Source organism: Aethina tumida, chromosome 1 (assembly GCF_024364675.1).
Source record: "Aethina tumida isolate Nest 87 chromosome 1, icAetTumi1.1, whole genome shotgun sequence".
In the NCBI taxonomy this organism is placed as follows: Eukaryota; Metazoa; Arthropoda; class Insecta; order Coleoptera; family Nitidulidae; genus Aethina; species Aethina tumida.
The window spans coordinates 35,648,100-35,675,726 of NC_065435.1; the positions used below are offsets into that span (position 1 = coordinate 35,648,100).

Below are 27,627 nucleotides of genomic sequence, written 5' to 3' on the forward strand. Positions count from 1 at the left end.
ATCTTGTTGACTGCCCTCTGGAAAACAGCTGGGCTGTTGGCTAATCCGAAAGGCATCCTTAGATACTCATAGTGTCCGTCAGGTGTCACAAATGCAGTTTTATGAATCGAACCATCATCTATCTTAATCTGATGAAATCCTGCAACTAAGTCGAGTGTCGTATAATATTTACTTCCAGCCAGTCTGTCTAGCTGATCCTCAATAAGTGGCAATGGGTAGCGGTCCTTCACCGTAATTTTATTCAGCTCTCTGTAGTCGACACAAAGTCTGATGTCTCCGTCCTTCTTAGGTACTATTATGATAGGACTGGCATAATCTGATTCACTCTCCCGAATGATCCCATCCTTTAACAGCTCACTGATCTTTTCCTTAACCTTTTCTCGTTCAGAGTGTGCTAGGCGGTACGGTCTTCTTACGACCGGCTTGTTTGTAGTAAGTGTTATCTCCATGGTTGCTAATGGAGTGGCTCCAACGTCACTGGTACCTTCTGCAAAACAGTCTCACCTCAACTTCGTTGTTTTCGGCGCCTCTCTCCGGTGTACCTTAGTCAGACTGGTTCCTTCGCGGATGGTGACCTCACTCTGTGACAGGTTAGTCAAACGCACCGTTGCCTGGTCGCTGTCCGAGTGGAATCTAACGTTGGACATGGCCAGTGGTTGTCGGTAATCATCCAAGATCCTGGCAGGAATCGTGGTCTCTCCTTGATGGCGTCCAAGCAAGCGAACCAATGCCATCCGGGTGGCACCTGGTCCAAGGTGAAGTTCCCGCTCCAGTTGGACGTCCATTTCTGCCTGCGCTTCCTGGTCCGTGGGACAGGACAAGGTTACTTCTTGGCCTTTTACCTCCATATGGGTATGCCCATCGTTCAGCACCGGTTGACCGATCAGCAAATCTACGTTCGGAAGATGTATGGACGCAATAACTGCATCCACCGTCAACTGTCATCGGTCGACAGTTACTACTAGCTGGGTCTGCCTGTTGGCGTCTGTCCTGCCGCCCCCGAAACCGGACAGTGTCGCTTGTACAGGTTGAGTTTGAAGTCCGATTCTCTTCACGCATTCTGGCGAGATTACGTTACACTCGCTACCAGTGTCCAAGTACACGGATAACCCGTTCCCTTCTGGTGTAACGCCCCATTTGCGATAGCCAGGCACAGACATTTGGAGGACGTTGATTCGCTGTAAATCGAATCGCGGTTTAACATCTCTCCTCTTAGGACACCTCTTCGCGTAATGTCCCCGTTCCTTGCAAAGGCGACAGACATCATTAGTTCTGGATCGTGGGCAGTTGCGACTTATGTAACCTACTTCCTGGCAGTTAAAACAACGTTTGAGATCCGACCCGGATAGTCGCCTTGGTTCAACATCGTCAGTCGTCCTCTTGTCTCTGCGGCGGCCTGGTTCATGGAACGATAGACGCGTACTCGGCCCCTGGAAGGGATGGCTCCGGTTTTGTTGATGGCGTCGCGGCGACGGGTGTGGACGGGAGCGCGGCGATGGCCTTTCGTGAGAAGTCGAACTGTCTTCCGTGCTCCTGGCATCTAATTTTGACAAGCAAAACTTGATTTGATTCTTATATTGTATTTCACCAAATTGTGGTTCAGTTATATCTTTTCTTATAATTCTATTCGTTTTAATCCACAGTGTCAGCAAATTGACAGAGCAAAGGAATATCGTGATGATTTTTCGATTTGTTATAATATTGTTGATGGTAGAATAGTTTCGAATCAATCTCATCCTTATATTTCAACCTACACTGGAAGACTATAAATGAGATTCACAAATAATTAAATATAACTTAACTTTACAAATAAAATTACTTAGTTTAACTTAAGTCGAAAATTTAGTTTGGTGTTATAAAATGGTTTCGACACATTGTCGATTTTTTCAACCACCAATTTTTCAGTAGAAAGATTTACAGCTATATATAACATAATTATTTATAATATATACAACATAATTATTTAGGAAACGCATTTACCGTCATAGAGTACAGATTACAATAGGAAAAATTTCTTCGCCACAATTATAAAATTATTATATATTATACACATGCTTAATTCTCAAAATGAAAGTACCTGCTTTATACGCAGACAGATATGTGGAACTCCAACGCGAACATTCCAGTCCTCAGCCTTTTTGGTAGAACTTTTGGTAATGCTGTTTTCTTCTTTATTGGGATTTTTGCTTGTACTATTTTTGATTTCTTGGATTTTTTTTTTTTCATATTTCCCGATGTGTGGCTTTGTCATAGCACATTTCATCTTTATTTATATGATAGTAATCAGTCTGTCAATGTGTCAATTCCTGATGTTCAACGAATCGTCGAAATGGCTTATTTGTTTTTTATTTAAATTAAATAATTTAATTGTGTGTGTTTTAGCATAAAATATATCATTAATTATAAAAATCTTGAATACAGATGAAAATTATACGTACATTTAAATCCAATTCTTGGGCCACTAGAATCTTTCCAGCATTTGCCTTTTACATCGTACTTTCAGATTTCAATCTTAATTTATTGAATTTATTCTGAAAACAAATTATGTATAAGAGAGGTAGGTTTCGATATGAACTGATTAAAGTTTTGTGGTAACCAAATAAAGAAATCTTTTTGGGCTACTTGATTTTATGAAAAATATTTAATTTTGCTTATGACAACGAAATTCAAATATCTGCAAATGAATAATGAATTGTTAATGTCATAAGCTCTTTATAGAATAACTTAAGAAACATAGTTCTTAATTATTTTTATAGGTAGATCAAGTTGGAACATATTGTATAAAATTTCATAAGATTTGTGCTCTCAATCATTAACATCCATATTGCTTAAAAGTAAATCCCAATCAACTAATGACAAGTGATAGTTTAATGAGTAAACCTCAGAACTCATGAAAACACTAAACTCATCATTAGTCCAATTCACTCGGGGCAGGTTTCAATCTCCAGTTACTAAAAATATATCCACTGATGCACAATGATTGGAATAAAAATCAGAACCAGATGCTGGTAAACTGTTCCAATTATTCACTTTTGGCTTTTGACCATAATGGATATAAAGACTTCCAGTCCTTTCATGTCTTTTCGGTGAGCACAGGGGTGCGTCATCATCAGACGATTTCGACATCACTTTTAGAGGCATGACCCACTTCGTGGAAAACTTTTGCGTTTCGGAGGTGTGGGGTGGCTAGTTGGGAGAAAGGATTGGTGTTAGAAGTAGGAGTATTTCCAGGATTTACCGAAGGTGTCTGTAGTTTAGCAGACAGCTTACTGCATTACTTACTTTCATTCTTTGTAGTTCACCCTCTAGTTCCGATATTTTAATCTTAAGGCCTCTTGAAGCGCCGGCAGACTTTTGGGTTTTATTGAGATTTTCACTTGGCTTGTCTTTTCTCCTCAAAATACATATAGTTTATTTATCTGAGTTTGAATCCGAATATAAACGCACACTGGTAAAATGTAATATTTTTCAAGGAAAAGAATAATATATATATTAGGGCAAATTTTAATATTGATAAGATTTAGATGACTGAGATAATGTTAGAAATTGTTCAGTGTTCAAATTTATGTATTTTGAATTGAATTAAAGCAAAAAGGTCAATACACTAACATTTAGAAAAAAGTTTTCATAGAAAAGAAATACTTAAATTAGTTTGGCAATATTGTGAAGACTGATATGGAATACGGTTCGTATTCTTTGACAACTCCTTGACAATCTTGACAACTGATCTTTGTGTAATTTTATTTTGTTCGGTATCCTATAATGCTCTTTGGCGAATTACGGAAAGAGGTTATTTCAATCTGCCAAAATGTGGAGAATGTGTATCGTATAAATATTACTCCAGGAGCTGACCCAGCATACTAAATTTGATAATATGCTTTGCTTAGTTAACTTAATGCTGTCTTGTTAACCCTAATTAGTTTACTTGAAGGATTCTTCTAAAAAAAATCTAATTTACAGCGCAATGTAGCTTACACTACTATAAAGAATGAACAATTTTGACACAACTTAAAACAAATAATGTTTCATCTCCTCTTGGGATGCCAATTGTAACTGATGCGATGACCAGGTAGGAGTGCACTGAAACTACACATAAACTGTTAAAATTGTAATTTGAATTGTGCGCCTGTGGACAGTTAAGTTGTAATTTTAACACTAAATTCTTAAATATAATTTTTTCTTGAGAAATAATAAATTCTTTTAAGCCCAGAAAGACTTATTTACTGAGAAAAGTAATAAAGTTAACCTAAAACGTCAATACGACAATTGAAAGGTGATTTCTCGTAACATTTGGAATAAGGGTTCTTAAATTGTCAGCAAACAATCAATTGGCATTAATTGAAAAGTTAACCGGCCGAGATAATTACGTAACCTGGTTATTTGCTATAGAAACACATCTACAGCAAGAGAAGTTGTGGACTGCATAAAACCCCCCACATGTGTCATTGTGGACACAAAACGAGACACAAAGGCAAACACTAAGATAAATTTACTAGTTTACTCAATAAATTACGTGCACATACAAGAGAGTAGTACTGCAAAATAAGTATGGGATAAATCTTGGTTGACACGCTGTGATGGGCTGCTGCATGATCTCTGTAATACTTCACTTACTGCATGTTAAAACGTAGAGAAATATATGAGTAAAATAATGTGTACCGCTCACAAGCTCAGAAACATTGGTTTCGAAGTTGACGATGAATGGCTATTTACAGTGCTACTCTCCGGTCTACCAGAATCCTATCAACCAATGATTATTGCTATTGAAAGCTCCCGCATGAAGATACCTTCTGTTTCTGTGAAATCAAAACTATCACAAGATGTTAAACAACCTGAAAGTGACTCAACAGTATTGTCAGTCATCAAGAAAATTAAAAACAACCACAGAAACAAAGTAAGGGTCCAAGGTGCTACACTTGTAACAAGTAAGGTCATAAAAGTCCTCAAATGCAAATCCAGAACCAAGAATGTTCAACAAAAAGCAAGTAGTTCATCATATGCTGCTGCGTTTGAGGCAACATCCAGCCAAAATGACCCATGGTAAGTGGCTTCCGATGCATCGTCACACATGACAAGACGTAAGAACATGCTTGAAAATATGACGGCTCCTGTCATACATAAAATCAGAGTCGCAAACAACAAAGTATAATCTGTGCAATGCTCAGAACAAGTGAGGTTGGACCATTATGACGATGAAGGTCAAAACAAAAAGGTGCTTTTTACAAAAGTATTATGTGTTCCTAAATTGGCAACAAATCTATTGTCTCTAAGTCAGATTATTTGCGATGGTAGCCAAATAAAATTTGACGGAACGAGCTGTGTTATTATGTGTTCCTAAATTGGCAACAAATCTATTGTCTCTAAGTCAGATTATTTGCGATGGTAGCCAAATAAAATTTGACGGAACGAGCTGTGTTATTATGAAGAGCAGAAGTGAGGTAGTATCTTCCTACTGTAGCTTTATGTTAGGGTCGACTGGAACAGTATTAGGATCAGCATTAGTCATTTCAATTCTGCTTAATATTTGTTCCATATAAATACTAAAACTCTTTTCGGTGTAGAGTCGAATTTGGCATGCCAGCAGCAAGGGAATTCTTTTAACCCATATGGTGACTTGTTCAATTTACATACCATGTTTTCGTCATGATCCAACCCTTCTTGTTAAGTCATAAATAGGTGTCTTCAAGTTCTCCATATAAAAATGCTGTCTTTACGTCTAGTTACTTGATTTTGTGATTATTTTGTACAGCCACAGATAGTAACGATCGTATTGAACTGATTGTTTGTGCAAAAGTTTCCTGGTAATCAACACGTGCAATTTGTCCATATCATTTCACACACAGATGTGATTTGTAACGTGGTCATTAAATAAATGAATCACTGTCATTAAAGTTATTATAACAAATCGAAAAATCATCTCGATATTTCTTTTCTCTGTCAATTTGATGACACTGTCAATTAAAACAAATAGAAATATAATAAAAATATAACCACAATTTGATGTAATTTTAATACAATGAAAGAAACAAATCAAAATTACTTGAAAGATGACAACTTTTTTCTAAATTACATATTTAGAATATGGTTTAATTGGTCATTGGACGTTTTGTTTATATTGTAACGTGTGGCACATGTCACAAGGAAACGTAATCTTAGCAACATAAATGTTATTTTCTTTTATTTGATAAACAAAATTCCTTCGTTGCTACTGAAACTTGAAAGTTCGTGATTTCCGTGATTTTTTAGCACTCGTAATCGAAATCCTCAAACAAAAAGTTGCCATTATTGTAATTGTTTAAATATTTCACTCTTTTAAATCAACAGTAAATTAACGTGGTTGATTCTTTCAGCTTGAATTAGTGAGCGACAATTTTCAACTATGCACTGAATTTTTCTCTTTCACTTTTGGTTGGGTTATCACTCTCCCACAACACTAAGATACCAATGTTTCCATATTTGCTAATTTTATGAGGAAAATTATTTAGATTCCTCATGTCTGGATGACAAGTTCAAATAATGTCAACACAACTTTTAAACCAAATCATGAAATATTGATTTCTATTCTACAATTTTCTGCGTAAAGATTTGCAATCTTTTTACAGTAGAAATTTATAAGTAATAGCATTCTTTTGTTGATTTATTACATATATATTTTTAGTGTCTCCACGTTTTCTTGAGAGTTGCTATCGAGTACGCACGTTTTGAGAACTTTCTGACAACTTAGTCAACTAATGTTGAAGTATTTCCGTTCTGGTTAATTGCTGATCTTATAATCGCGATACCGATTATAAAAAGAGGTTATTTTATATGACAAAGCATCGCAGAGCCTGTTATCCTATTAACCAGTATTTTTCTAAATATCTACTTTATAGTGCAACAAGGGCAACATAATTAAAAGGAACGCTTACACTATTATAGACATTCAAGAAGTGAGACACGATTACTTGTTTTACTTATATGTTCCATACTTGCTTTAAAAATATATTAAAATCGTGGTAGTAACTCTCCATATGCGTTGAGTTGTAAATGGAGTTCTTAGGATGCTTTATTTAAATTTGCAATTTGTAATAAGAAATAATTTTTGAGGGTATTAGAGAGTTTGATGAATAACCCGAAAAGTTTTGACAATGACAGAATATGGAAGGGCGTGACAACTAAGTTGACTTATTAATTACTAGTCAATAATAGATAACGTTAACAGAGAAATGGAAAGATTAACTATTTCTACACATTATTTCTTCTTCAACAATAACGCATACTTTAAGCTGGAATTTATATGCTAAATTACTGTCCATCCCATCTAAAAATTGTTCTGCAATCAGTGCACCAGAATATTCACCAGTTTTTCTTTTACATTTACGCAAATTTATTTTAGTTTGAGCCAAACCAATTTTTCTAGATAAACTACCGCCTAATCTGTTACACATTTCTAAATTTCAAACATATTACATTAAAATCTTTTATGTAAAGTGTAACTTTCGAAAATAATGTTGATTTATTTTTTTAAAAAAACTAATCACTTTACATTACAATCGTTATGATTATCTACAGTGGAAAACTTACTTGACAACTCCAGCCCAGTTAGTTCAGCAAACAATAAATCATGGCAGATTCCATCAGATGCCTTGTAAAAGTCTGTATAAACAACATCAACCTGTAAATGATTTTCAAGAGCAACAACTGTCGAATTGTTATAAATAAGAAGGTTGGTCGCAGAAGATTTACATTTGCAAAATCCATGTTGACTCTCATTTATAATATTTTGGAACTATTTTGAAAATGAATTTTTTTGGACAATTATGGAATACAAAACATTTTTCATACAGGCCTAAATTTGTTACAAGTAAGCTATCTCCATTCTTTAAGGTAGGTGTAATAAATGATTTTTTCTGTACATTAGGAAATAAAGCACATTTTAAAAACAAGTTAAATTCCATTTTTAGAGGCTTTGTTAATGATAATCCACAATTCATTCAATGCTGTAGAAGGAATATCATAAGGACCTCTATTACTAGATAATCTGACTTCTGAGTTCATTAAAAACATCAATCTGGAAAAAATTATTATTATTTTTTGAATATAAACCAAAATATTTTCATGACAAAACGATATTGCTTAAATTTGTGTTTGCATTGAAAGCTAAAAAACGAAACAAACAGCTCACGTGTAAAGACTAAATACTTATTTCTTTTGTAGTTTTCGTCTTTTCAACGACGAAATTGTAAGTTACCAAATAATTGTTCAAGTTCAGTTTTGAAATCAAATTACATTTTGTACATATTCAGGTTCCAACAGCAATGAAGGCGATATGTTTATTAATCAAAAGTAAAACATACTTCTGTTGTCTGAAGAATATGCAATGCTTTAATACAATTCAATATACATAAATTTGAACACTAAGGAAATCGGGTACCTCTGAAAACGTCGGCAGACATTTGGTTTTTATTGAGATTTTCACTTAGCTTGTCTCTTTTCCGGACACTACACATAGTTCACACACATAGTTTATTGATTTAGTAACCGAAGTTACCAGCCAAATTAACAACTCTCCTCTTTCGAATATGGTAACTGAATTGGTCTGAATTTAGTTAGTTACTAAATTCAGACAAATAAAAAAATTTGTTTACCTGGTAGGTAACCTTGGTTACCAATCCAAGAAACAACTGAATTAAGTTTAGGTTTTCGTACTATAAACAGTTTAATAACTGAATTAGCGGTCATGAAATGAGTAAACAGCAAGCGTGCCTGCAAGAAGTTTGAGTGCTTCAAAGTCCTATTGGGGCCACACGGCACATCGCCAGTTTCATTTCAGAAGAAGTTCCTATTAAGAGACAAAAACCGTGAAATAAGAAAATGAAAAGGCGGCTCAAATCCAGGTTCGATTGTCAGAAAGACACAGCTAATTATTGTAAAGCCCCAGTTTTGATCGATGGATTAGAGTACATTTGAGTACCAATTAATTCTCTGTATCGTGTGGAGTCTTTGAACATTTTTAAATCTCTGTTAACTTTTTAAAATATATTTTTTTTGTTTAAGTGTTACTCTTTTCTTACTTTGGTTAATTTCTATTCCAAAAAAAACCTAGCATTCTTTGATCTTCAATTTCTCAGCTAATTCTCTCTTACTTTCATTACCAGTTCGTTTTTCAGCAGTTCTTTTGTACTCCTTAAATTTTTCAAGAAATTCTCCTTTTGACATGAGAAAATACACCTTGCACCATCCACTATTATCGTCTATAAATGTTCGAAGATATCTTGATCCACCTCTGGTTCTAACTCGCTTTGGTCCGCAGATGTCTGAATGAACAATATTCAGTAACTGCTTACTTCTTAATTCTCTGGCAGTAAAGGGTGTCCTTGCATATTTACCTCATTGATATATGCCACACCACGTGGGTAATTTATCGTTATCCAATTTTATTTATACTTAATCAAATAATATAAAATATATAAAATATATAAAATAATTGTTTCAAAAGTGCCATACATCTTTGGAAATCTCGAATCCTTTGATACTCTTGAGGTCCGATGGGCTTATGCATAGGATTATGTCCGCATTTACCTTTTTATCTTATTTACATCCACGTTTTAAGGGCTGATTCACTTTTTTTGTCACCCTGACATCTAACTGACTTTGATACTTCATTAACGAAATTCCAGGTATCGATTTTGGTAAGTAACGCCTCTACCTGAATCCGCCTCGTGTCGAAATTTTCTTTGGATAGAAGTTCAATTCTTGTACCACAGATCGCCATCTCGAGTTCCATGTTTCGATAGTATGGACCTACCTTATAACTCATCCTACATCTGAGAATTAAGCTTGTTTATTCTAATTATAATTTTAGAATAGTGCCGAAGTAATTCTTCCTTAAAATTTAATCTGTACTGTAATCAGTAAATGTGTTTCCTAAAAAATTATGTCGCATATATCTTTTAAGTACTTCTTTCCACTAACTAATTGGAGGTTAATATTAATTAAATTAACCACAAAACTTAAACAAAGTAGTTTCATTTGGAAAGTTATATTATATTTAAATATTTGGGAACCACATTTATAGTCATTTAGTGTAAGTTGAAATATAAGGATGAAATTGATTCAGAACAGTTCTACCATTAAAGTTATTATAACTCATCTCGACATTTCTTTGCTCTGTCAATTTGTTGACACTGTGGATTCAAACGAATAGAATTATAACAAAAAATATAACTGAACCACAATTTGATGTAATATTAATACAATATAAGATCAAATCAAATTTACTTGAAAGAAGACAACGTGATTCCAAACCACATATTTCGAATTAGGTTTAATTGAATTAACCATAACTCTTGCCTATAATTGGACAGGCTGGCATACATCATAAGGTGAAGTAATCTTAGCAACATAAATGTTATTTTCTCTTATTTGACTAACAATCTTCCTTCGTTGCTACTGAAACATGAAAGATTGCAAAATATCACTCAATACAACACTCACTCCAAAATGTTCGTTTAATTTTGTAAGTACTAATTAATTAAAATTTTATTTATGTGTATATACATCAGGCAAGTTACTTGTTTTCAATTTCATCCCCCACGTCTCTTAGTAGCAAAATATATTTCTGCATTTAAGTATAAAGTTAATGAAAACAATTTCTATTCACATGTTAATTATCTGTCAGATTCACAGACAGTATTCCTTTGATGGAAAATAAATGTCGTCGAGACATCTACAACTGATTTGATTTCAGTGACTCGTAATCGGAACCTTCGGACAGTAGGTGCCGATTATTGTAACTGTTTAAATATGTCACCTTTTTAAATCAAAAAATAATTCACGTAGTTGATTCTTTAAGCAAGAATTAGTGAGCGGCAAATTTCAACTAGGTACTGAATTTCTCTCTTTCACGTTTGGTTGGATTATTACCCTCAAACAACACTAAGATACCAATCTTTCTAATTTTGCTAATTTTATGTCAAAATTTATTTAGATTCCTCATGTCTTGATGACAAGTTCAAATAATGACAACACAATTTATAAACAAAATCAAATCACAATTTTCTGTGTAAAAATTTGCAATCTTTGTTGAGTTGAAATTTATAATTAATAGCTCATTTGTAATTTTGATGAAATTTTCATCTACTTTAGTGCATATATATTTTAAGTGTCTCCACGTTTTCTTGAGAGCTCGTAACCCCTACGCACGTTTTGACAACTTGCTGACAAATTAGACTACTTGGGCATGTTGGGGTATTTTCATTCTAATTAGTTGCTAATCTTATAATCGCGATTATAGGAACCTGGGATCATTTTAAGTAGTTAGTTTCTAAAAAAACTACTTTACCGTGCTATAAGGTATAACATAACTGAAAAGAAAGATAAACATTCAAGAGGTGACACACAATTTACTTGGTTTATCTATATGCTATATGCAGAATCTTAACATCTACTACATGTCTGATCGGTATTCTAAATAAATGATTTTCCAAGTAAATTGCGTCTCAATTCTTGACTCTGTTATAGCGTAAGCTTTATTTTCAAGAATAAGATATTTTTTCGCATTGTAAATTAAATTATATCAGCAGAATGCTACACAGTTAACTGTGACAGGAAAATAGCTCCTCGATTATTATTATAGGATCCTGTGTTCAGAATATCTCGACAATTTAGAAGAACAACTTTGTGTACTTGGTAAGGCCATTATAAAATCGTCCAACAAGCAAAATCTCCAACATCAGTTGACAGTTAGTTGTCAAAACACACGTACAGAACCAGAGTTCTCAAAAACTTCTCTCGTTTTAAGAAATTGTTAATAAATAATTTAATTATTTACTCCAAATAGTATTATTCAAGTCTTAACCGTTAATTTAAACCACACACATGTTCCATTTAAATTTGATCCACTGATGTTAATCATCAAATTTGACTTTCCTTAGAAATTATGTGTTATTCCTTATGAATTACATCTGAAATAAATTAATGGCGCGTATGTTGTTGTTGATTTTTTGAATGGTGAGACACCTACTGTTCTAAAGTTTCACAGCATCTCTTGAATGTTGAAATTGTTAATATTTTAAATTAAGTTTTGGGAACAGTTGTAAATTACAGATGCTAGGTTACAACAAGTGTTCTATTGTTTTTTTAAATTTGGATTCCCTTAGATACAGAATTTATTGCAGTTAATCAAGGCGGAATATTGTAACAATTACATTAATAACGAAATATATCTATTTCAGAGCTCTGATTTCAAATAGTGTTAATTAATCATGAAATTCTCGGAAATCAAGCCACATGAAAATTTCCCGTGGGCTTTTATTTTGCTGTATCAAAATATTACCAATTATAATAATTAAGTTCACTTAAATAAAGTTAGGAGATAAGATATATTAACAAAACACCAAAATGTCTTAGAAACTGTAAAAAAAATCCCGATTTGTATATATATCAAAAGTTAACCAAAGTTATACAATATTACAGAGTACAGAGAGTATTTAGTGTAAAATATCGTGTTATATATACCGCCCCTTTGGTTGACTGAATCAACGCACTACAACGCCGTATAATCAAATTGAGACATCCCTAATTAAAAATCGCTCCGTTATTTTCCTTCTTTCAAAAAAATCTTTGGTCACTGTGTTTTTCATTCTCTTCTACAATATGATTTATTCAATCAATTTTTGAAGATAATTTTTGCAATACCCTCAAAAATTTTTTCTTTTTACAGAATGTAAATTTAAATAAAGTATCTAAGAACTCCATCTACATCCCAACGCATATGGAGAGTTACTACCACGATTTTAACATATTTTTGAGGCAAGTATGGAGCATACAGGTAAAGCAAGTAAATTGTGTCTCACTTCTTGAATGTGTATAAGAGCATAAACTTTCATTTCAATTATGATATACCTTATTACAGATATTTTAGAAGAATACTGCTTAATAGGATACAAGGCTCCGCGATGTTTGATTGTACATAATTACTTCTTTCCATGATCGGTATCGCGATTATATGATAACCGAATAAGCAGAACGAAAACACTACAACTTTAGTTCTCGATGATGTTGTCAGTGTTTTGTCAAAACATGCCTACTCCCAAGAAAATATGGAAACACTAAAAATATATATGCACTAAAGTAGATGAAAGTTTTAACAAAACTGCAACAGATAAATCTATTAATTATAAATTTCAACCCAACAAAGATTTCAAATCTTTATTTCCCCAGAAAATTGTGAAATAGAAATCACTATTTCATGATTTGGTTTATAAATTGTGTTAATATTATTTGAACTTGTCATCCAGACATGAAGAATCTAAATAATTTACGACATAAAATTATCAAATATGGAAAGATTGGTATATTAGTGTTGTTTGAGGGTGATAATTAAAGGTGAAGGAGAAAAATTCAGTGCATAGTTGAAATCTGTCGCTCACTTATTCAAGCTGAAAGAATCTACTACGTGAATTTACTGTTGATTTAAAAAGGTGAAATATTTAAACAGTTACAAAAATAGCAACTTACCGTCTGAAGGTTTAGATTACGAGCCCTGCAAGTCACTGAAATCAAATCAGTTGCAGATCTCTCGTCGACATTTATTTTCGACAGGTAATTAATATGTGAAACGAAATTGTTTTTGTTAACTTTGTTAATTTTATATTTCCATTAGAATAGATTGCTGCTAAGAGAAGTTTCAACTACTATAAGGTGAGGAATAGAATTGAAAACAAATAAAATTTTAATTAATTTGTAATTAAAAAATAAAACGAGTGAGTGTGTGATTGAGTGACATTTTGCAAACAAGTATCAATAGCAACGAATTGTTTGTCAAAAAATAAAATAACATGTCAAATTACGTTTCTTTATGGCATATGTCAGAACTATGTAGTAATTTATAAAAAAGTTGTCTTCTCTCAAGCATATTTGATTTGATTCTTACATTGTATTAATATAACACCCAATTGTGGTTCAGTTATATCTTTTCTTATAATTCGTTTTAATCCACTGTCTCAGCAAATTGACAGAGCAAAGGAATATCGTGATGATTTTTCAATTTGTTATAATATTTTTGATGGTAGAACTGTTTCGAATCAATCTCATCCTTGTATTTCAACCTACAGTGGATGACCATAAATGAGATTCCTAAATATTTAAATATAACATAACTACTTTGTTTAACTTATGTCGATATTTTAATATTAGTTTGGTGTTATAAAATGGTTTCGGAGATTGCATGCTTGCATGATATCCAACCCTGTGAATCCGACAGATACAAGAGACCTTGTCTCTTGGCTGTCTAGACCTCTGCGTCTCTTTTGAACATCTTTTCTTTACTATGTAGCGATTGTTACGTACCTCTTTAGTTTTCCCTTCTATTTTCCTAAACCTTTATGGTTAACTACTCTTAGGTCATGATCTTCGAATCATTGCCCCGAGAGGGGTTTTTAGTCGGTAAAGTCCGGCACTACGTCTTGTAGATTTGCCCCTCTTTGCTCCAATAAAAAAATAATCATAATTTATTCTGAAAACAAATCAATGTGTTATTTTATGAAGCCTTATTTTGTGTTTAGTTGGGAATTCCTGTAAATATAAATAATGAATTTAGCCAAAACAATTCCCTAAAAATAACAGTTTGGTACGATCGGTTTCATTTCTAGCACTACTGTACATAAGTATTTCTGCTAATTACAATTCTCAATGAGGAAGAACCTCATTAATAAAGAGAGAATATTTAACTATTAATTTTGAATTGAAGCGTAGGAGCAACTTCAGAAAGATGTGTTTCTTATGAAATAAAAGTCTGAACTGATAAGAGGTTTGTGGTAAACAAATAAAGAAAACTTTTTGGGCTACTTGATTTTATGAAAAATATTGTAATATGTTTATATACAACGAAATTCAAATGTCTACAAGTGAATAATGCATAGAAATTCAAACAAAATGGTCCTGTGGCATAAACAACTAGAGTACCTACATTATAAAGGTGTACAGGATTTGTACAGAAAGCGACTGGTACACGGTAATAAATTGGATAATGATAAATTACCCATGTGGTGTGACAATGTCAACGAGGTGAGCAAGCAAGGAAACCCTTTACTGACAGAGAAGGAAGAAGTAAGCAGTTACTGAATATTGTCCATTCAGATATCTGCGGACCAATGCGAGTCAAATTCAGCGGTGGATCAAGATATCTTCTTACATTAATAGACGAATATAATAGGTGGTGCCAGGTTTTTTCCTTAAGTCAAAGAGAGAAGTTTTTGAAAAATTTAAGGAGTACAAAAGAACTGTCGAAAATGAACTGGTAATGAAATTAAGAGAGAATTAGCTGAGAAATTGAAGATCATAGATTGCAAGGTTTTTCTTTAGAATAGAAATTAATCAAAGTAAGAAAGGAGTAACACTAAAACAAAAAAAATATATTTTAGAGAAATTCAGAATGGTAGATTGCAATCCAATTAAAACACCGTATGACTGCCACTCAAAATTTAACAGAGATTTAAAACCATTCAAAGACCCCGCACGATACAGAGAATTAATTGGTACTCTAATGTACTCTAATGTAACCGATCAAAACTGGGGCTTTACAATAACTAGTTGTGTCGTTGGATGTGGTACCGCCTTCCTTTCTGCCAATAGAACCTGGATTTGAGCCTCCTTTTCCTTTTCTTATTTCACGATTCTTGTCTTTTAATAGGAACTTTAATAGGGTCACTAAATAAAAACGAAAATATCACTACCAACACTTTTCCGTAGTTGCTACCGAAACTTGGTTAAATGACGATCGTTACCTCTGCCATTGATAACGACAGAAAAGTCTCTTATTGTTAGCGACTTTTGTCAATTGTTCAAAGTGTGGGTAGCAACCAGGGAATATTGTTGAAAATTACAATTTTTTTGAGTTGTTCGTCCTTCTTTTGTCTGAATTTAGTTATAATAGTTACCATAATCGAAAGAGAAGAGCTGTTAATTTGGCTTGTAACCTCGGTTACTAAACCAATAAACCATGTGTAGGGTCCGGAAAAAAGAAAAGCTAAGTGAAAAACTCAATAAAACCCAAAAGTCTGCTGACGTTTCCAGAGGTACCCGATTTCCTTAGGAATAAAATTTTGGAACTAGAATGTGAGATACAGAGAGTGAAAGAGTGCTTACACAGCTTTGTCGTCTATACTAGGGATACTATCGGTAAACTCTGATAGTACCCCTACTCCTAACGCTAATCCAAAATCATTATCCCAACTAGCCACCCTTGCATCCCCTGCAAAGTCTCCCAGCTCCAAAACTCAGAAGACTTCTTGGAACTCGGTCACTCCCAAGGAGGTGATGTCGAAATTGTGAACCATTTATGGTTCAGTGTTGAAATTTATGTATATTGAATTGTATTTAAGTATTTTAGACCAAGTACCCTAAGAATTAGAAGAGCCTTCTCATAGAAAATAAACTCTTAAATTAGTATGGCAGAACTGTGTAGATAGAAATGGAATACAGGTTACAGTACTTTAAATCACAAACATTTATATAACCTTGTTATTAAAGTAATTATTTAACGTTTCTATTTGAATGAAATTATTTGGTAGCGCTTATGGCTAGCCGTCTCAGTCTCAGTTTCGGCTCGTATTTTTTGACAACTCACTGACAATCTTGACAACTGATCTTTGTGTAATTTTGTTTTGTTTGGTGTCCGATCCTATAATGCTCTTTGGCGAATTACAGAAAGAGGATATTTCAGTGCGAAAATTGGGATCATATAAATACTAATCAAGGAGATGACCCAGCTTACAAATTCCGATAATATGCATTCCTCAGTTAATTTAATGCTGTCTTTTTAACCCAAAGTAGTTTACCTGAAGCATTCTTCTCAAAAAAATCTAATTTACAGCGCAATGTAGCTTACGCTATTACATAGAAAGGAAAATTATAACACAACTTAAAACAAATAATGTTTCATCTCCTCTTGGGAATCCAATTGTAACTGATGCGATGACCTGTAGAAACTACACATAAACTGATAAAATTGTAATTTGAATTGTGCGTCTGTAGACAGTTAAGTTGTAATTTTAACACTAAATTCTTAAATATAAGTTTTTCTCCTGAAATAAAAAATTCTTTTAAGAAAAATTAACAGGTTATGGAGCCAGAAAAGCCCAGGGAAGCCGAGAATGGTTTACTTACTGAGAAAAGTAATGAAGTTAACCTAAAACGTCAATACGACAATTGAAAAGTGTTTTCTCATAACATCTGGAATAAGGGTTCTTAAATTGTCAGCAAACAATCAATTGGCATTAATTGAAAAGTTAACCGGCCGAGATAATTACGTAACGTGGCGATTTGCTCTAAAATCATACCTACAGCAAGAGGAGTTGTGAAACTGCATAGACCCCACCACATGTGTCAGTGTGGACACAAAACGAGACACAAAGGCAAAAACTAAGATAAATTTACTAGTTGACTAAATAAATTACGTGCACATACAAGAGAGTAGTACTGCAAAAGAAGTATGGGATACGTTTTCATAAGTATTTGATGACTCTTGGTTGACACGCTGTGATGGGCTGCTGCGTGATCTCTATAATACTTCACTTACTGTATGTCAAAACGTAGAGAAATGTGTGAGCAAAATTATATGTACTGCTCACAAGCTCAGAAACATCGGTTTCGCAGTTGACGATGAATGGATAGTTACATTGCTACTCTCCGGTCTACCAGAGTCCTCCTATCAACCAATGATTATTGCTATTGACAGCTCCGGCATGAAGATAACTTCAATTTCTGTGAAATCAAAACTATCACAAGATGTTAAACAACCTGAAAGTGACTCAACAGTATTCTCAGTCAACAATACCAACCACAAGAAACAAAGTAAGTAAGGGTGATACACTTGTAATAAGTAAGGTCATAAAAGTCCTCAAATGCAAATCCAGGGCCAAGGATCATCAATAAAAGAAAAAATGGAAGAAACAAATCAAATTTACTTGAAAGAAGACAACTTTTTTCTAAATTACATATTTCGAATAAGGTTCAATTGGACATTGGATGTTTTGTTTATATTTTAACGTCTGGCATATGTCACAAGGAATCGTAATCTTAGCAACATAAATATTATTTTCTTTTATTTGATACACAAAATTCCTTCGTTGCTATTGAAACTTGAAAGTTCGTAAAATGTCACTCAGCCCAACACCCACTCCCAAATGTTCGTTTAGTTTTGTAATTACTAATTAATTAAAATTTTATTTATGTGTATATACATCTAGTTATCCTGTTTTCAATTTCATCCCTCACGTTGTCCGTATCACATATTCAAACTAAATTATAATAGTTGGAACTTCTCTTAGCAGCAATCTATTCTAATGGAAATATAAAGTTAACAAAGTTAACAAAAACAATTTCTTTTCACATGTTAATTATCTATCAGAATCACAGACAGTTTTTGTATGTCGACGATAGATCTGCGACTAATTTGATTTCCGTGACTTTCAGGAACAGTTATCGACATCTCCACAATAATGGCATCAAGTTGCCATTATTGTAATTGTTTAAATATTCCTAACGAGTTCCTAAGGAGTCCGCACGTTTTGACAACTCTGGCAATTTTGACAGCTAATGTGAGAGTATTTCGTTCTGCTTAATTACTGTACTTATAATCGCGATACCGATTATGGAAAGAGGTTATTTTATACGACAAAACATCGCAAAACCTGGGGTCCTACAGCAGTATTTGTGTAAAAAGCTACTTTAATGTGTGGGCAAACGCATCAAGATATTCTCCAGCTTTTCTTTTACATTTACCCAAATTCAGTTTAGCTTGAGCCGAACCAACTTTTCTAGAAAAACTACCGCCCAATCTATTACTCATTTTTAAATTTCAAACACATTACATTAATATCTTTTATCTAAAGTATAACTTGCGAATATGGTGTTGATTAATTTTTTTATAAAAACTAATCACTTTACATTACAATCGTTATGATTATTTACAGTGGAAAAATTACTTGTCAAATCCAGCCCATTTAGTTTAGCAAACAATAAATCATGGCAGATTCTATCAAATGCCTTTTAAATGTCTGTATAAACAGCATCAACCTGTAAATGATTTTCAAGAGCACCAACTGTCGAGAGTTTATAAATAAAAAGGTTGGTCGCAGAAGATTTATATTTGCAAAATTCATATAGACTCTCATTGATAATATTTTGGAACTATGGCATAATTATTTTGGAAATGATTTTTTTGGACAATCTTGGAAAACAACAAGTAAACTATCTCCATCCTTTAAGATAGGTATAACAAATGATTTTTTACGTACGTTAGGACATAAAGTAGAATTTAAAAACATATTAAGTTTCATTGTTAGAGGCTATGTTAATGAAAATCCACAATTCATTCAATACTGTAGAAAGAATATCATAAGGACCTCTATTACTAGATAAATAAAGACTTCTGAGTTCATTGAAAACATCAATCTGGACAAAATTATAATTACGTTTTGAATATAAACAAACATATTAGATTTGTGTCTGCATTGAAGGCAAAAAAGTGAAACAAACAGCTAACGAAGTGTAAATACTTATTTCTTTTGTTGTTTTTGTCTTTTCAATGACGAAATTTTAAGAAGTTACCAAATAATTGTTCAAGATCAGTTTTGAAATCAAATGATATTTTGTACATATTCAGGTTTCAACAGCAATGAAGGCGATATGTTTATTAATCAAAAGTAAAACATACTTTTGTTGTCTGAAGAATATGCATCGACAAAAGTGTGTGAATTGTTAATTAGACATTGCTATTCCTAACAAATATCAAAATTTTATATATTTTCTTTGATAAGATAATAATAAAACTTAAACATCTTTTTTAGCTGCTTTTTTTCAATTCTGTTAAACTTATAAATTCACATCACATAATTAGGACCTTCCCACTTTCCGCATATTTTGGCAAATTGAAATAACCTCTCTCAGTAATTCGCTTTTAGAGCATTATATTATTGGACACCAAACGAAACGAAATTACACAAAGATCAGTTGCCAAGATTGTCAATGAGCTGTCAAAAAATATTAACCGAAACTGAGATCTGAGACGGCTAATCATGAGCGCTGTTTTTTCCCAAACCAATTTAAAATTTTCTTCTCTATGAGAAGTCTCTTCTAATTCTTAGTGTACTTGGTCTAAAATACTTTAATACAATTCAATATACATAAATTTGAATACTGAACCATAACTAGTGCATCGTAGTTAGACAATTTCGACATCACCTCCTTGGGGGTGACCGAGTTCCTGCGTTTTGGAGCTGGAAGACTTTGCAGGAGTGGGGGTGGCTGGTTGGGATAAAGATTTGGGATTAGCGTTAACAACTCTTCTCTTTCGATTATGGTAACTATTATAAATAAATGCAGGCAGAGAAAGGACGAACAACTCAAACAAAAATTGTTACTATCAACAATATTTCCTGGTGCACTTTGAACAATTGACAAAAGTCGCTAACAATAAGAGACCTTTCTGTCGTTACCAATGGCAGCGGTAACAATCGTCATTTATCCAAATTTGAGTAGCAACTTCGGAAAAGTGTTTGTTAAGGAATGAAATTGCACATTGATACTTGGAACCCCTCTGTATAGATGCCCTAACGCAAGCGTCATGCTACGAAGGGTTTTTAGTTCTTAGTTTTTAGTCTTTGACGTTTCTAGCCGAGTGCACACTTTGTAATAATATAATAAACGATTAGTTTTCTTGTAACATCGACTATTATTCTCATCACACTCACACCTCAGTTTTCAAAAGTGTTTGTAGTGATATTTTTGTTTCTATTTAGTGTCCCTCTTTTGTCTGAATTTTGTTAGTTACCAAATTCAGACAAATGAAAAAATTTGTTTACTTGTCTGGTAACCATTTTTACCAATCCAAGAAACAACTGAATTAAATTTTTGTTTTCGTACTATAAACAGTTTAATAATCGAATTAGCGATAATGAAATGCGAAAACAGCAAGTGTGCCTGCAAACGGTCGAGTGGTTCCGAATCCTATTGGAACCGGACGGCACATCGCCAGTTCCGTTCCACAAGAAGTTCATACCAAGAGACAAAAACCGTGAATGAAGGAAAGGAAAAGGCGGTTCAAATCCAGGTTCTATTGGCAGAAAGAAAGGTCAACCGCCCGGTAAACCCTGAGCACGACTCCGTTCGAAGTTCCGAAAGAGTTAACTATCTAAAGTAAGTAACAACAGCAAAATTCGGCAAAGCGCCACACCGACATCAGACCCCCAAATGGAGTTAGAGATAACGTTCGTCCTTCTGTTTGAATTTAGTTATAAGAGTTGCCATATTCAGACAAAAGAGAAGAGTTGTTAATTTGGCTGGTAACCTCGGTTACTAAACCAATAAACCATGTGTAGAGTCCGCGAAAAAGATAAGCCAAGAGGTACCTGAAAACTAGACGTTAAGATTAAAATCTCGGAACTAGAGGGTGAATTACAACGAATGAAAGTAAGTAATGCATTAAGCTGTCTGCTAAGCTACAGATACCATCGGTAAATCCTGGAAGTACTCCTTCTTCTAACCCTAACACCAATCCTTCCTCCCGACCAGCCACCCCACACCTCCAAAACGCAGAAGTAATGCAGTAAGCTGTCTGCCTATGGAGGTGTTCTCGAAATCCTGACGACGCACTCCTGTGCTCACCGAAAGGACACGGAAGCACTGGAAGTATTTGTTTCCATTAAGGTCAAAATACAAAAGTTAATAGTTAGAATATGCCTGCTTACAAGGCGACGTGGAATGATAATGCAAGGTACTCAGTAAAACGCTTATTGACTATTTTACAACATTGGTGAGCTGTATACAACTAACTCTGCTCTTACAACTTAACTCTGTTTCTATAACTACGCTCTTCTGTTGTTTTTATTCTCCGTTGTCATCACAACCGTTATACACGATGTCTAGATATTCTAACATAACTTGCCTCGAGTGAATTGGACCAATGATGAGTAAGTATAGTGTTTGCATGAGTACTGAGGTTTACACTTTAAACTATCAATTATCATTGGTTGATTGTGTCTTATGAAATTCTATACAATATGTTCCTACTTTATCTACATGTAAAAAAATTAAAAACTAAGTTTCCTAAGTTGTTCTCTAAAGAGCTTATAACATTAACTATTCGTTTTCATTTGTAGACATTTGAATTTCGTTGTCATAAACTAATTTCAATTTTGTTCATAAAATCAGGTAGACCAAAAAGTTTTCTTTACTTGTTTACCACCAAACTTTAATCAGTTCAAACTTTTGTTTCATACGAACCACATCTCTCTGAAGTTGCTCCTACGCTTCAATTCAAAATTATTAGGTAAATACTCTCGCTATTATTAATGAGTCCCTGCCTCATTGGAAATGATAATCGGAAGAAATACTTGTGTATAATAATGCTAGAAATGAAACAGATCGTATCAAATTGTTATTTTTAGGAAATATTTTTGTGTAAATTCATTAATTTACTTACAGGAATTCCCAACTAAACAAAGAATAAGTACTTTCATGTATATGATGCTCCTTAAAACAACACATTAATACCTAATTAATTTGTTTTCAGAATAAATTAAGATTAAAATCTTAAAGTACGATGCAAAAGGCAAATGGTGTAGAGATTCTAGTGGCCCAAGAATTGGATTTAAATGTAAGTATAATTTTCATCTGTATTCAAGATTTTTATAATTAATGACATATTTTATGTTTAAACACACAATTAAATTATTTAAATTAAATGAAAAACAAATAAAATTGGTATATATAATAAAATTAATATTTAATATTAATTTTATATATCTTTTTTAAAGTATTTCGACGATTCGTTGGGCACGAGGAGTTACGTTCACATGGAAAGGCTGATTACCATCATATAAATGAAGATGAAATGAGCCACGGCACAACCTGACGACATCGGCAAATATTTTCTCTGAGGCTATGAAATATGAAAAAAAATCCAAGAAATCCGAAAAAAGTACAAGAAAAAATCACAATAAAGAAGAAAACATCATTATCAAGAAACCGTATTCAAAAGTTCTACCAAAAAGGCTGAGGACTGGAATGTTCCCGTTTGAGTTCCACATTTCTATCTCTGTATATAGCAAGTACTTTCATTTTATGGAAATGTATCCATAGTGTGGATCTAGGTTTCAACTCATCTATCATCTGAGAATGAAGCTTGTTTATAGCAATTATAATTTTAGATTAGTGCCGAAGTAATTTTTCCTTAAATTTTAATCTGTACTGTAATCACTAAATGTGTTTCCTAAAAAAATATGTTGCATATAACTTTTAAGTACCTCCACTGAATAGTTGAAGGTTAAAAAAATCGACAATGGGTCGAAACCATTTATTAACAACCAAACTTATATTAAATTAACCACAGAACTTAAAGGTACACAAAGTAGTTTTATTTGGAAAGTTATATTATATATAAATATTTGGGAATCACATTTATGGTCATTTAGTGTAGGTTGAAATATAAGGATGAATTTGATTCGGAACAGTTCTACCATTTAGTATAACTCATCTCATCTCGATATTTCTTTGCTCTGTCAATTTGTTGACACTGTGGATTCAAACGAATAGAATTATACCAAAAAATATAACTGAACCACAACTTGATGTAATATTAATACAATGCAAGATCAAATCAAATTTACTTGAAAGACGACATCCCTCACCTCTCTTAGCAACAAAGTATATATCGGCATTTAAGTATAAAGTTAACAATGTTAACAAAAGCAATTTCTATTCACATGTTAATTATCTGCAGAATCACAGACTGTATTTCTTTGATTCAAAATAAATGTCGACGAGAGATCTGCAACTGATTTGATTTCAGTGTCTCGTAATCGAAACCTTCAGAGAGTAGGTTGCTATTATTGTAAATGTTTAATTATTTCACCTTTTTAAATCAAAAGTTAATTCACGTAGTTGATTCTTTAAGCAAGAATTAGTGAGCGGCAAATTTCAGCTAGGTACTGAATTTTTTCTATCACATTTGGTTGGATTATTACCCTCAAATAACACTAAGATACCAATCTTTCCAAATTTGCTAATTTTATGTCAAAATTTAATTAGATTCCTCATCTCTAGATGACAACTTCAAATAATGTCAACACATTTTATTTACAAAATCATGAAAAAGTGATTTCCACTTTACAATTTTCTGATTTGCAATCTTTGTTCAGATGAAATTTATAATTAATAGCTGTATCATTTGTAATTTTGTTGAAATTTTCATCTACGTTTGTGCATATATATTTTAAGTGTCTCCACGTTTTCTTGAGAGCTGACAAATTGGACAACTTGGCCTTAGTTGCTGATTTATAATCGCGATTATAGGAACCTGGGATCCTATTAAGTAGTATTTTTCTAAAAAATCTTTATAAACATTCAAGAGGTGAAACACAATTTACTTTACCTACATGCTCCATACTTGCTTTAAAATAAAGTTCAAATCGTGGTGGTGAATCAAAACTTGAAGATTGTGATGCACAATATAAATTGAACTTTGCGAATGTTATTTGATGGGATAAGAACCCTTTAGAAGATAAATAAAAGTTGCTCAAGTTTTTTGTGCTCTTCGCAATAACTAAATGAACAAGTTTAGAAGGTAAATTTACCAAAGAATAGTTTTGTACATAATCTGGGTTCATTAGCAACGAAGGCAGTTTGTTTATCAAACAAAAGAAACACATTCAATATTCATACATTCTTCCTTTCTATTTACCTGGAAGAATATCATCATCTAACACATGTCTGATCGGTATTCCAAATAAATGCTTTTCTAAGAAAATTGTGTCTCAATTCTTGACTCTGTTATAGCGTAAACTTTATTTTCAATTATAAGATGTTTTTTCGCATTGTAAATTAAATTGTATCAGAAGAATGTTTCTCTGTTAACTGTCACAGGAGGATAGCTCCTCCATTATTATTATAGAATCCTGTGTTCAGAATATCTCGACAATTTAGAATATCATCTTTCTATATTTGGTATCGCCAATATAAAATCGACCAACAAGCAAAATGAAATAACTGAAATATCAGTTGTCAGTCAGTTGTCAAAACAAACGTACAGGTCCAGAGTTCTCTTTTTTTTTATTGGGTCAAAGAGGGGAAAATATACAAGACGCATTCTGTTGGATGTCGAAGGCAGTGTCGGACTAACCGACTAAAAACCCCTCTCCGGGCATCGATCCGAAGATCATGGCCTAAGAGTATAACCATATAGGTTTAGGAAAATAGAGAGAAGGAAAAAATTAAAGAGGTTTACAGCTAACCGCCACATACTAAAGAAAAGATGTCCCAAAGAGACGTAGAGGTCTAGACAGCCAAGAGACAAGGTCTCTTGCATCTGTCAGATTCACAGGGTTGGATGTCATGCAAGCATGCAATCTCCGGATTAGAGTGTTGAAAGATAGATCTCCGGAGATTGAGGGCATGTTTGCGCCGCAGCTCCAAAAGAGAGGAAATGTTGTATTCGAAACAGACTTGTCTGTTACGAATATAGTATGGGACACCAAGGGCCGACCTCACTAGCCACATGTAGGTCCCTTGCAGGGACCTAATGAGCCAAGGGGCGGCGGTGCCCCATATAGGAAAAGCATAAGTGAAAAGAGAGTGGACTGTCGCGTTAAAAACACGCAGCTTAACTAAAGAGGAAAGACGTTTAGAAAGGAAGAAAGATTTCAAAGCAACAAAGGCTGCTAGAGCTTTCCACTTTACCAAAGCGACCTGGCGAGAGAAACTGAGTTTCTTGTCAAGTATGACACCCAGGTACTTGGCGCTGGGACTCCACTCAACTTGGTGATCATTGATAAGGAATTTAGGTGGCAACCTTGGTCGATTTGAGAAGAAGATAGCTTCGGATTTAGAACGATTGATCTCCAATCTCCATCGAGAGTACCAACAGAGCAGTTTAGGCAGGAAGTTCCTAATATGGATCTCCGCATAAAATATACATCTGTGGGAGCTAATTAAGGCAACGTCATCGGCATACATTGCTATAGTAACTCTAGGATAAGATGGTATGTCGCTACAATAGAGATTGAAGAGAGTAGGAGATAGTTTGGAGCCTTGCGGGACGCCAGCGGTAATAGTTCTCGAAGAAGAGAACTCGCTTCCAACCCCGGAACGAAAGGAGCGGTTGGAAAGGAAAGAGCGGATAGTGCCGATTAGATAAGAAGGAAAATTTAACGAAGCCAGTTTGTGTATTAGACCAGCGTGCCAAACCCTGTCAAATGCCTGCTTGACATCAAGGAGCAACATGGTACCATGCTGCCCCTTGTTACGCCTTCCAGCCATATCCTCGGTCACTCGCAAAATCTGATGACCGGTACCATGGCCTCGACGAAATCCAAACTGAGCGTTCGGCAGGATGTGCTGGTCAGCCATAAATTCCTCAAGCCGAGTCCGAATAACCTGCTCCGTCACCTTGCTTAGCGAAGAAAGGAGGCTAATGGGACGATAACTGCTAGCAAGGTGGGCAGGTTTGTTGGGTTTTAAAATGGACACTACCGTCGCCACCTTCCATGCCGACGGGAAGTAGTGGAGACGGAGCATCGCATTTATAAAGTTAGTAAGCATTACCACCTGAATGGTAGCAAGCTTCTTAAGGGCCACGTTGGGGATGGTGTCTGGGCCGGGACTTTTCCGGTTATTGAGGGCTTTAAGGATACCTCTGACTTCGCTGGGAGAAGTAGGAAGAATGTCACTATCAGGTTTTGGGAAAGTCATAGAGTCCACCTGACGGCTGATAGAGTTGTGCTCTACAACAAACCCAGGAAGACTGGCGTTTGGAGAGCATTGCCGCTCAAGGGAGTCTGCAAACACCTCCGCTTTATCCTTGTCCAGGACGACTTTGATGCCATCATGAACAAGGTGCGGATAGCGCATACGCCTCCCTCGGATAGACCTTATGACTTTCCAGGTCCGACGAGGATGGAGTTCGGCCTCTGCTATGAACTCCTGGAACGAGGAGCTCCGGAGTTCAAGCAGGCAGGCCCGGACCTCACGGCTCAGGGCGTTGTACCGGGCCTTGATGAAGGGGTCCCGAGTACGCTGCCAAAGTTTCCTGCTACGGTTTTTCTTCCTGATGAGGGTGACAACCTCGCCAGGAAGACTATGCTGCTTGCAGATGTTAGGGCAAGCATGCGTCGACCGTTCTAAGGCTGTCAGGATGTCATTTGACAGCCTATCCACTTCACCGTCTATATCCCTTTCAGTTGGTTTTCCTCTTACGAGGCTCCCACTGGCAACAATTCTCATTAAGTGCCAGGGAGATCGGGTTGTGGTCCGAAGACAACACCTGGTGGTTAATGACCTCCGGCACCTCTGTGATGTTTTTGCAGAGGAAAATGGAAAGGATATCAGGTCGGCATGAGGGACTATCAGGGAAGTGGTTTGGCGTCTCGGTGGTTTCCACCGAGAACCGGTTGTCCAGTGACGCCCGCAGCAGGAAACCGCCGTTGGTGTTAGATTTTACACAACCCCACGCTATGTGCTTACTGTTGAAGTCCCCAGCAATGACTGTACGACATTGGGATGCAGGATGGACGGGAGATTGAGTCAGGAAACTCTCTCAGTCGGTCGAACATAAGCCGAGACAATCCTAAGCGGACCACTTTCTAGGGC

General features: G+C 34.6%; 1 protein-coding gene across 1 annotated transcript; it reads right to left on the reverse strand.

The window, feature by feature from the left end:
- Window positions 1-941: 941 nt before the first annotated feature.
- Window positions 942-26,730, reverse strand: LOC126265242 (uncharacterized). The gene is made up of 2 exons (XM_049965889.1): window positions 26,584-26,730; window positions 942-1,559 (listed from the first exon to the last, which is right to left on the reverse strand). The coding sequence occupies exons 1-2, from the start codon at window positions 26,728-26,730 to the stop codon at window positions 942-944; spliced, it is 765 nt and encodes a 254-aa protein (XP_049821846.1).
- Window positions 26,731-27,627: the final 897 nt, after the last annotated feature.

What these genes read in the sequence shown, in the direction of transcription:
- LOC126265242 (XM_049965889.1), bottom strand. Translation starts at nt 26,730, where the DNA reads ATGACTTTCCCAAAACCTGATAGTGACATTCTTCCTACTTCTCCCAGC. An exon ending in AGCTTGCTACCATTCAGGTG is followed by an intron (nt 1,560 to 26,583) that starts GTAATGCTTACT and finishes AATCAAATCAAG; the next exon opens with TTTTGCTTGTCAAAATTAGA.